The sequence below is a fragment of the Cucurbita moschata genome, unplaced genomic scaffold, assembly GCF_002738365.1.
Source record: "Cucurbita moschata cultivar Rifu unplaced genomic scaffold, Cmos_1.0 Cmo_Scf00031, whole genome shotgun sequence".
Taxonomy (NCBI): domain Eukaryota; kingdom Viridiplantae; phylum Streptophyta; class Magnoliopsida; order Cucurbitales; family Cucurbitaceae; genus Cucurbita; species Cucurbita moschata.
The window spans coordinates 1078400-1090061 of record NW_019268547.1 but is presented as its reverse complement, the minus strand read 5'-3'; the positions used below and the strand labels follow the sequence as shown (position 1 = coordinate 1090061).

At 35.1% G+C, this 11662-nt stretch overlaps 1 protein-coding gene across 1 annotated transcript; it reads left to right on the top strand.

Annotated features, from left to right (window-relative positions):
- The first annotated feature begins 6906 nt into the window (after positions 1-6906).
- LOC111464664 (L-ascorbate peroxidase, cytosolic) lies at positions 6907-10462 on the top strand. The gene is made up of 10 exons (XM_023108884.1): positions 6907-7002; positions 7129-7257; positions 7351-7525; positions 8742-8807; positions 8895-8943; positions 9019-9101; positions 9696-9775; positions 9887-9989; positions 10084-10142; positions 10226-10462. The coding sequence occupies exons 2-10, from the start codon at positions 7139-7141 to the stop codon at positions 10239-10241; spliced, it is 750 nt and encodes a 249-aa protein (XP_022964652.1). The 5' UTR covers positions 6907-7002; positions 7129-7138; the 3' UTR covers positions 10242-10462.
- The last annotated feature ends 1200 nt before the right edge of the window (positions 10463-11662 follow it).

Genomic DNA, 11662 nt, shown 5'->3' with positions numbered 1-11662 from the left:
CTTAGATTTGCATGGGTGAGAGTGGCTCGAGTTCGCCGACTCAATAGGTCTCCCATTTCAAGGGTAAGACTGGGTGAATAGCTGGGGACGTGGGGTGCAAGATGAAATTCGCTCCTACCCACTTTTAAGAGAGGTAGTTCCCTTAAGTACCGACTTCAGGTCTTGAACAAGGGGCCCCACCCACTCATTGGCCTGAGAGGGATTCGGTTTACTGGTTGGACTACAAACCAATTGTTCATAAGAGGATCGGTGGGACATAAGGAACAAGAAGTAACTTCAGGGGTAAAATGGCTAATTGACCCAACTCTAGTTATGAACAACCTGTGAAGGATCAACTTACTAATCATGGTTATATCAAATGGACAGAAATATATCTATAATGAGGGGAGTGCAACTACTAGGCTATAGTGGAGTGTCCTAGTAGTTAACGAATGTTGGTTAACAAGGTTAATGAGTTTAACCGGTTAATCTTGGATCGTTGGAGCCCATGATCTATAGGTCTATTAGGTCCCTCTGCTAGCTCATATCGGACTAAACCATAGAACAGTGTGACGAGTGAGTTCGAAGTGTTCGAATTCAAATTAGGAAATATGCGTTACATATATACGATATATTTAACCGCATTTTTGTTTTATTTACGAATTAAACAAAAAGAGAGAATATGAGATATTTAAATAAGATTTAAATATCTTAATCAATTATGTGTCGGAATTGATTGAGATTGGCATTTGAATTAGTATTAAATATTAATTAAATAGTTTAATTAATCATTTAATGTTACCTTAATTTGAAATTTATTATTCAAATTAATTGTTGAATTAAAATGAAGAATGTTGACTTCATTTAATGGAAAAAGCCATGTTAGTGGAATTTTGAGGTGTCAAATTTTGGTTTAACCAAACTTGCATGTTTGCCAAATAAACCCCATAAGTTTGAGTGGAATTTTGAGTGTCAAAATTTGGTGATCTCAAATTTGCATGAACATGCAAACATGGCTCTTTAAATAGAGTGATCATGGTACATGGAAGGTCTTCTTCTTCTTGGTGAAAAACCTTGAGAAAAACCTCTCACAAACACTCTCTTCACATATACAAAATCCCTCCCAAGTTTAGTCACTCACCGGATTTCACAATCTCGTTCTAAGGCCGGAGAATAGTGGAGAAAACATTAGTGGTGGTTAGAAACCAGTTCGTAAGGAAAAAGGAGTTTGAACTAGGAAAGGTTAGTATCTAAACTCATTAAGTTTTAATACTTATGAACATGCTAGTTTTTTTTTTTACTATAATTGATGTTCTAAAAGTGCCTAAGATCCAAATTGCTTCCGCATGTGTTATATTAACACCATCACGTTTAACCATGGAGTTCCTATGATTGAGCCACTAAAACAGACGTGAAATCTCACAATCTGTTGGAAAGAGAAACAAAGCATTCCTTATAAAGGGTGTGAAAACCTCTCCCTAGTAGATGTGTTTTAAAACCGTGAGACTGACGGTGATATGTAACGGACAAAAGCGGACAATATCTGCTAGCGATGAGCTTGGGGTATTACAAATTATATCAGAGTCAGACACCGAGTGGTCTGCCAGTGAGAATGTTGGGCATATAAAGGGGAGTGGATTGTGAGATCCCACAACGGTTGGAGAGGGGAACGAAGCATTCCTTATAAGGGTGTGGAAACTTATGCCTAACAGACACGTTTTAAAACCGTGAGGTTGACGGCGATATGTAACGGGCCAAAACGGACAATATCTGCTAGTGGTGAGCTTGGATTCTTACAAATGGCATTAGAGAATTTCTTAAACCCTAAACTTTATAAGGGTGTGAAACCTCTCCCAAGTAGACACATTTTAAAACCATGAGGCTGGCGTCGATACGTAATGGGCCAAAGCGGATAATATCTGCTAGCAATGGGCTCGACTGTTACAAATGATATTAGAGCCAAGGGGGTTGATTGTGAGATCTCACATAAGTTGGGATTGTGTGATCTCACAGTGCTTGGAGAGGGGAACAAAGCATTTCTTATGAGGGTGTGATTGTGAGATCTCATATCGGTTGGAGAGTGAAACGAAACATTTCTTTTAAGTGTGTGCAAACCTCTACCTAGTAGACGAGTTTTAAAACCATGAGGCTGACAGCAATACGTAAGAGGCCAAAGTGGACAAACAGTGGGCTTTGGCTGTTACACAGCTACACCTTGTTGATATAAGTAGTAACTTTCATTTCCTTCAAGTCTTTCTTAGTCATCGTATCCTCAAAATCCTTTCATTTTGATGTAGTGCCATATTGCATCATGTCGATAGACCGACATAGGACACAACCCTAAGAGCATGAAAATGATATTATATAAATATCCAACGAGCATGTGTTACTTAATGTAACAAAGAGATAGACTAGAGAGTTGTATCAAAAGAGATGATAGGATGGAAATTAGAGGGACCTCATGCATGTTGTATGTTCATAAGCATATGGATACTTTCCCTCGAGATGATGAGTACAGATGCGCACAATATGATGATGAGGGTGTTCATGGGGAGCATAACATTTGGGGTTCCGCTGACCTCCGGATGTCGTTACAAAGTAGCTTGACTAGAGAGGGTCCAGGGGATGTGCGAACCCCTGGGGATTCACACTCGCACGTGTGGGGTCGTGTGTAGGGAAGTACTACACATCCATAGTTGTCCAAGACTGTAGGCCACCCTTAAATGAGATAAAGATAGGTCCCAAAAGCATAATTGCATGTATTTGCATTTGTATGGCCTCTTATAGTGGAGTCACTTACTGAATATTCTTCGAAATACTCAAAGTTATGTGCCATATCATTTTTCAAGTAAAGGTAACTTGCACATGTACAAATGACGGTGGCATCGCGAGCAAAAACTATAGCACGTGCATAGGGTATATTCATAAACGAGGTTACTTTTAAGACTTATGTTTCCGCATAAGAGATGAGCATGAGACGTTAGTAACGACTCTGAGTACTAGAAACTTAGGATCGTTACAAATAGTGAGGATAGGGATAGGGATAGGGACGGTTTCCAGTCTCGTGACATCTCTAGTTATAATCAATCATCATCATCAGAAAAGAATAATAATAATAAAAATAAACCATACTTATCGCATCAAAGCATGTATTGATTCCATCATTTTAATTACATTAAACTTTGGCCTAACATTTTAATATATAGTTTTGGACATATAATTCTAACCTAATGTTTCATTAATTTCACGTCCACGAGCTTAGAAAACCCAGAATCTAGCAGAAATCAAACTAGAAAACAAAGCACACACTTCTTAATTCACATATATCAGCTGTTTATTTATTAGGGAACGAAGCTGAGGACGACCTAGGTAGCAGCGGGCGGCGGAGGCGGAGGCGGCGGCGGCGGAGCATGTTCGGGCGGAGAACGATATGGGAGGTATCCGGCGAGTGCAGTGGCCACGTAGGATGCTGAGATGGCTAAATCCTCGCCAATTTTAGCCATGATTCGACCCCTTCTTGGTGGGTTATTTGGGATTTGCCGAGTTGGGGTAGCAGAAGGCATTTCCAAGATACCCACAAAAAATGATGGCGGATTTGGGTAAGTTCCTTTTAATAGTATCAAAAAAAATAAAAATTTAATTAATTTATTTATTTAGCAGTTAAACCATTTTTCGGTGTAATTTTTAATTTTATAAAATTAAAAAAAATAAATAAATAAATTATACTATTTAAAAAATTATTTTTTGTGTACTGGGAATGCTTGTGGGGCCACAGGCGGCTGGACTTACAGTTCAAGTCTTCGTGTGGGCCCCACCGCCACGTGGGCTTGTATCCTTCACATTCAAATTTTTCCCTTCTACTCTATTTTTCCTTTTTTTTCCCTTTTTTTTCTAATAAAAAAATATAACACTCTACTGCGAATGTTCATGTTAGGTGCCGTAACCTCCCCGAACCATGAAAGAATTCTCCATTTAGATAGAAAATAGAGAGTTTTTTTTTTTTTTTTTTTTTAAATAAATGAGGTCGAGAACAGGTTATATTTCCTATCCTGTCTTTCTTACGCCCCGTTTAATATAAATATATTTTAAATATATATATATATATTAAATTAGATTATAGATATATCTTTTTTAATTATTAAAGTATGCTATAATGTTAAAATTTAATTTTTAAAAATTATGTAAGCATGTTGATTTGTTATAATTTGATTTTAAATTTTTTTAAATAAAAATTATATTAAAAAATGAAAACTTTAAAATAACTATTTTTTAAAAAAATAATAAACGGATAACAATTATGTGTGGGTTACCTGGTCCCTGCAAATTCTCAGCGGAAAATTCTCGCCACGATCTATGTGTAAATTTTTGTGGGGTTGAGGAATGAAATAGGTAGTGAGGATGACGACAGGGAAGACTTATTCATATAGTGGTTAATTATGATCATAAAGTATAGTTACAACTGTTTAGTGACTTAGAGGTTTTATTTTGAGACTATATAAAATCATGTATCTTATCTTTTGTGAAAGAGACTTAAAAAATGCAGTAGAATGAGCATTTATGCTTTCCTTCAATCAATGACTAAGTTTATTAGCAATTATATGCAGACGTAGAATCATTTAAGTTTCACACGATCAATCTTGCCTATGGAGTGATTTAAATCTCAAACAAGTGTTATTACTTTACCTGAGTTTGATCAACAAAATAATCTGAATTTTAGTTTCAAGTGATTCTTTATTATTAGGGCTAAGTTTAGATTGCATGTTTAGAGTCTTTTAAGTGGTATTGATCAAACATGGTGTAGAGTTATTTGAATCACGAGTTTTCTTTATCTTAATCTTGATCATCAAAATAATCCGTTCTAAAATTTTTCCTGACATGATAAAATATAAACCATAGGAGGTGTCGAGAAAAATATTTATATAATAATATCCACCTATAATTAATTACAAATATTTTATTGTAATAACTAAATAATCATATCTTAATTTAATTAATTTTTATTAATGATATTTATTAAAAAAATATATTAATTAATTAATTATAGTATTAGTTAAATTAGTTTAAGTATTCTATTTAATATTTACATATAATGATTATTTTATTATTAGTTACTTAATTTTGATAATTTTATTAATTAATCTATTAAACCAATAACAATAATTCGAAGTCTAAACTATCATGCTCGATATTCTAGATTTCAAAATTCGAGACGTGACTAAAAAGACAAAAATTAAAATAATGTAAAAATTAAAATTAAAATTAAAATACAGCCAAACAACACCACGAAACAAAATTCAATCATACCTATTGTTCAAATTATATATATATATATATATATATATATATAATATTTGAATTTCAAAATTAAAAAGAAAACCATCGATAGTAATTATTTTTTAAAAATAATTATTTTAATAAAAGAAATATTTTCAAAATACTATATTATTATTTTTCTTAAAAAAGGAACAAATTCAAATTTACGATGTTTGGTCAATATTACCATTATTATTGCTGTTATTATCATGTAAAAAATAAATAAATTTATGACAGGTCATTATTACTTTATTATTGTATAATTATTTTACATTTGAAAAAAGAAAAAGAATTCAGCCAAATTTACGACGAATATGGAAATACTTTTAACGATTTATGACGTGCCTCATTCTGATTGGCTAATAAGTCGCACAGCCAATCAAATTCGAGGGTGATAGAACATAACAAAATTGACTAAGTGATGTTATCATTTCCCACTAATGGAATCTTTGGATCAACTCGTGTTCACATGCACAAAAAAATAATAATAAATAAATAAATCGATGAATAATTATAACACTAATTTTGGAAATTTTTTAAGTGTTCCAAGTTCTTCAATAACCAATTATTTTTATTTATAAAAATTTAAATATTATATATAATAAAATAAGTCATTATAATTTTAATTTAAAAAACGGTCTATTAAATATAAAATTGAGAATTAATGGATAATGTTTCAAATTTAGATATTTATTATATCACTATTAACAAAATTTATAATTTATTATTTATGCATTATAATTTAATATTTAAGAACAAATTTCTTCCAAAGAAATAATTTATTAATTTCATACTAAGATTAAAAAATTCAAATAACATCATTTTAAAATATATTATTATTATGAAAAGAAATAATGCAATTATACAACCACTGTTATATATTTAAATTATAAAAAAAATCTAAAAAATACAAATTAAAGGGGAACGACTAATATTTTATTTAAACTTTAAAAAATTCTAGTAACTTTAAAAAATGTATAAAACATACTTTTAAATTTTTCAAAATTTTCATTATTAATCTTTTTAAAATTTTCAAAAATATCTATAAATTAAAAAAAGAAATTTAAAACACTTTTTAACTTTTTAATAAAATTAAAAAATACCCTCTCAAATTTAAAAAATATTTAAAAGTACTGTTAAAATGTTCAGAGATAATCTATGAGGTGTTGATATACATTTTTTTTGTTCATATATTTGATTGTAATAATTTTTTTTTGTCCATATATTAAAAAATTGAAGGGTATATTTGAAATACTATAAAAAAAATGGTAATTTTAAAATAAAGTATTAGCTATTTGTCTTTAAAATTAAATATTTTTAAAAAGTTTTAAGGTAATATTTTTTACAAAAAAAAAAAAACATGTTTTGGGGCACGTGGAAATCAGAGAACGAATGTCTAATAAGGACAACTCAATAACTGTCCGAAGAAGGGTACATTCGTCATTTCCTTATTCGCCGGTCCATTACATTTCTTTTGGTCCGGTTTTTTCTCCGAATAAATCCACAAAAATAAATCCTAGTCACCGCCTTTGTTTCTAAATCCAATCCTGACCGTCCAATTTCAGGTAACTCCAATATCCGACGGCCAGAACTCACCCTCCAGAACTCTCTTGTTTTCTCTACTGCCATTATTTATATCCCTGCCTCCCTATAAGCTGCTTGTGTTCGACTCGTGCCCGAATCGCCTCTTCTTTGTCCATTTCTTCCAAGGTATTCTTTTTTTCTGATTTTTGATTGTGGGTTCGCTTCAATTTCATTCAAATTTGGTATTGATATCAGTTTCTAAGTGAATTTTAGCTGTTTTTGGTTTGTGGGTATTGATTCGTTGGGCTTTAGTGTCATCATCATGGTAAAGTGCTACCCATCTGTGAGTGAGGAGTATCAGAAAGCCATTGAAAAGGCGAAGAGGAAACTCAGGGGATTCATTGCTGAGAAGAATTGTGCTCCTTTGATTCTTCGTCTTGCGTATGTTCTTCTTGTTCTTTGATTTCCCTTTTGTTTTTGTTGTTTGTGAGCGATTGTTTAGGGATTTGCTTGTTCTTGTGGGGTTTATTTTAGATGGCACTCTGCTGGAACCTTTGATAAGAAATCTAGGACTGGTGGTCCGTTTGGAACTATTAGGTTCCCTAATGAGCTCGCTCATGGCGCCAATAATGGCCTTGACATTGCTGTTAGGCTCTTGGAGCCCATCAAGGAACAGTTCCCAATCCTTTCATATGCTGACTTTTACCAGGTGATTAGTTTGTTTGATCATATCTGTCTTTGGGATTTGTTTTGTTTTGATTGTCTGCAATGTTTAAGTCTACCACTAGTCGATATTGTTCTCTTTAAGTTTGTCCGTTTTAAGGTTTTTCCACCTTCATAAAGTATGTTTCAATCGATGTGAGATCTCATAATTCACCTCTTTGGGATCCCGTGTCCTCATTCACACTCATTTCGTTCTCCAATCGATGTTGGGTCCCCCAATCTACCCCTTTGGAGCTCCTTGCTGACACACTAGGGAGGAGTTTTCACACCCTTATAACGAATGCTCCTCCAATCCATCCCGTTTAGGGCTCTTTCCTCGCATACTGCCTCGTGTCCATTCCCTTTGGGGCTTAGCCTCTTTGCTAGCACATTGTCTGGTGTTTGACTCTATACCAATTGTAACAATCCAAACGAGATATTATCATCTTTGAGCTTCCCTTCAAGGTTTTTAAAACGTGTTTACTAGGGATATGTTTCCACATCTTTATAAAAAATGTTTCGTTCTCCTCTCCAACTGATGTGGGATCTCACAATCCACTCCCTTTGGGGCCAGTAGCCTCACTGGCACTCGTTCCTTTCTCCAACCAATATGGGACCTCCAATCCACCACCTTCGGAGTACAACGTCTTTGCTGGTACACCACTTCATGTTCACCCCCTTTGGGGCTTAGCCTCCTCACTGTCACATCGCCCGGTGTCTGGTTGATATTGTTAGTGAAAGAGAGATTTATTGAATGGTAGATGAGATGATTGAATTATGAAGAGCAAGAATGCTCCATATTTATACAGAGAATACAAAAGATATTCAGAAAATCTACCTAAAAATCTGCAGAAAATTCGGTAACAAACCAGTAAACAAATCAAAATAAAATCTAATCAAATCAAAACTAAATCAAATAAAAAACTGTATCTAACTCCTAACGGAGATTTAATTAGATACTAACTGACAGCAATCTAAACAAATACGTGATCTTTAACAGATATCATTTGTAACAACTCAAGCCCACCGTTAGTAGATATTGTCTTCTTTGGATTTTCTCTTTCGAGCTTTCCCTCAAGGTTTTTAAAATGCGTCTACTAGATAGAGGTTTTTACACTCTTATAAAGAATGTTTCGTTCTCCTCCCCAATCGACATGGGATCTCACATCGTTTAACTTTTTGGGTTTGTGGGTTTGTGGGTTTGTGGGTTTGTTTTGTTATAGTTGGCTGGTGTTGTTGCTGTTGAGATTACTGGAGGGCCTGAGATTACTTTTCACCCTGGTAGAGAGGTCAGTAAAGAAGACTAATCTTAGTTTAACCCTTTATTAACTTACAAAATGATCAGACATTGAAAATTGTTGGTCTCTGTTCTTCAGGACAAGCCTGAGCCACCCCCGGAAGGTCGCTTGCCTGATGCTACCAAGGGTTGGTCTCCATGACAATCTTGTTCTTTTCATATTCTGAGCTAGAAAATGAACTGATGAGTTGTGTTCTGTTCAGGCTCTGATCACCTGAGGGATGTTTTCTACACCATGGGCCTTTCCGACCAGGACATTGTCGCCCTCTCCGGCGGTCACACACTGGTTCGTTCCATCTCTTCCTTATAAGTATGTTTAAATTTGAATCTTGAGCTTCACCCCATGTGTATATGTAACGACTCAAGTCTACTACTAGCAGATATTCTCATCTTTAGGCTTTTCCCTTCCGGACTTCCCCTCAAGGTTTTAAAACATGTCTGTTAGAGAGAGGTTTCCACATCCTTATAAACAATATTACGTTCCCCTCTCCAACCTATGTGGGATCTCACAGTCCACCCTCCCTTGAGGACCAGCGTCCTCACTGGCACTCATTCCTTTCTCTAATCGATGTGGGACCCCCCAATCCACTCCCTTCGGGCTCTAGTGTCTTTTGGTTGGCACACCGCCTCGTGTCCACCCCCTTTGTGGTTCAGCCTCCTCGCTGGCACATCGCCTGGTGTCTGGCTCTAATAACATTTGTAACGCCCAAACCTATTCCTAGTTGACATTGTTCTCTTTAGACTTTTTCCTTTCGGCCTTGCCCTCAAGGTTTTTAACAACATAAGTAATAAGAAGTGTTAAATAATGAATCAATGAAGCTAAATTCACTATAGTCAAGTAGTTCGAGTTTTTATAGATGATGTTGATTTAACTCGACAGGGTAGAGCACACAAGGAACGATCCGGTTTCGAGGGGCCGTGGACTTCAAACCCTCTCATTTTCGACAATTCATACTTCAAGTGAGTTAGAACCATTTATACTATGATAGTTTATTGATGATGTGATGTAATATACTATGATAGTTTATTGATGATGTGATGTAATATTAAAAGATCCATTGGTTTCAACAGGGAACTCTTGGCCGGAGAGAAGGAAGGTCTTCTGCAGTTAGTATCAGACAAGGCACTCCTTAGCGATCCCGTCTTCCGTCCCCTTGTCGAGAAATACGCTGCGGTACGGTTTACGATCTCGGGATCAATAGGATTTATGATTGTACACAAAGGGACTATCTTTGCTGATGATCAATGGTTCTGTTCACATTTCACAGGATGAGGATGCTTTCTTTGCTGATTATGCTGAAGCTCACCAGAAGCTTTCCGAGCTAGGGTAAGATTTTCCGACCTCTGTGATCGTGTTTTCTCGTATTGGTCATCGCTAAGGATCGTTTCATAATTTGTTGTATTGTGCAGATTTGCTGATGCTTGAGCTACTGGATTGGGGAGATGAGGGTGCTGGCTGTTGTTTATGTTGGCTTTGATTTGTAACGAAATGGGTTGGTGGGATTGGGTGGCTGTTTTTTTGGGACATGTTTGAATTTGGGCTGTCTTGTTGGAGAACTTTGAGCAGAATGTGATGTTTGGTCTCCCTGTCTCTTTGGACTTAAATAATTGTGCTTGAAAACTTGTGAAATTTTCGTGGTTTTTATACGTCAATCATCGAGCGCCAAGATTTTAACCTATCGATATTTCTATCAACATTTTTATATCGTTTGACATTAACATGAGGAATTGAGTATTTCTTTTATTAAATAAATTTAATCGAGTATTTTTTATAATGTATGGAATTGACTAAATTACTGAAGCAATCATAGAAAGTGAGAATGTTGGAATGAAGACTGAGTAAGGTTTTCTAGCTTTAGTGTTTACATTAATGTTGATTTTACTGAACCCCAACTCAACTGTAGACGTAAAATGACCAAAATACCCCTAAAATTATGTACTTATGACCAAAGTGATCTCTAAATGTAATGAAATTTGATGAGGAGCCTTGTGTCATGGTTTAGAAGGATTATAAGTTACAAGGCTATTGGGATATGTTAATGATTTAAACCAAAGGTAAATGACCAATATACCCTTGTAAAAATTCTAAAATGTTTTCAAAATTCTAAAGGATCCTCCAACTTAAGCTACCTGGGTAAGTGACTTCATTATTGTTTGGGTTTGGATGAAGTGTTTGAAGCATGAGCGGCACGTGTCTTGTGGTCTTTACATGCGTTGCACCTTGTAATTGTTATGTTTGCTTAAATGTTATGACGTGCTACTAGGATGAGAAGTGTCATATTATGGATTGTCATGTTTACTTGATATGCTATTGATGAATGTGACATATTATGAAAGCATAGTACCTTATAGTACATAAAGAACGAAGATCTGTATTGCACCACAAATACATGCTATGATATGAAATTATGGGGATCTCATGCATACTGTGTGTTTACGTGCATCAGGATACTTCCTCATTGTGATTGGTACGGACGCGTGCCTTACAACGTTTATGTTCGCCATGATGTTATGATACAATAATACACCTTGATACTATGTGTGCTCCCTTCCCTCCGTGGCATATCGGTAGCATGAGTGTACGCTAGCTAAAGACCACGTCCAAAAGGTATGTATACAAGCTTGCTTGGGGATCCATGTGCGCGTGCATGGGCAGTGTGTAGAAAAGTACTACACATCCAATACTGCTTAGACTGGAAGTTGAGGCCCATGTCATGAAATGATGTTTAATGATAGGTCCCTAAACGATTGCGTGTGATTGCATTTCTTGACCCCAATAAGTGGGATCGCTTAGTATTTTTTAAAATACTCATGCCACATGTTACTCTTATTTTTCAAGTAAAGGCA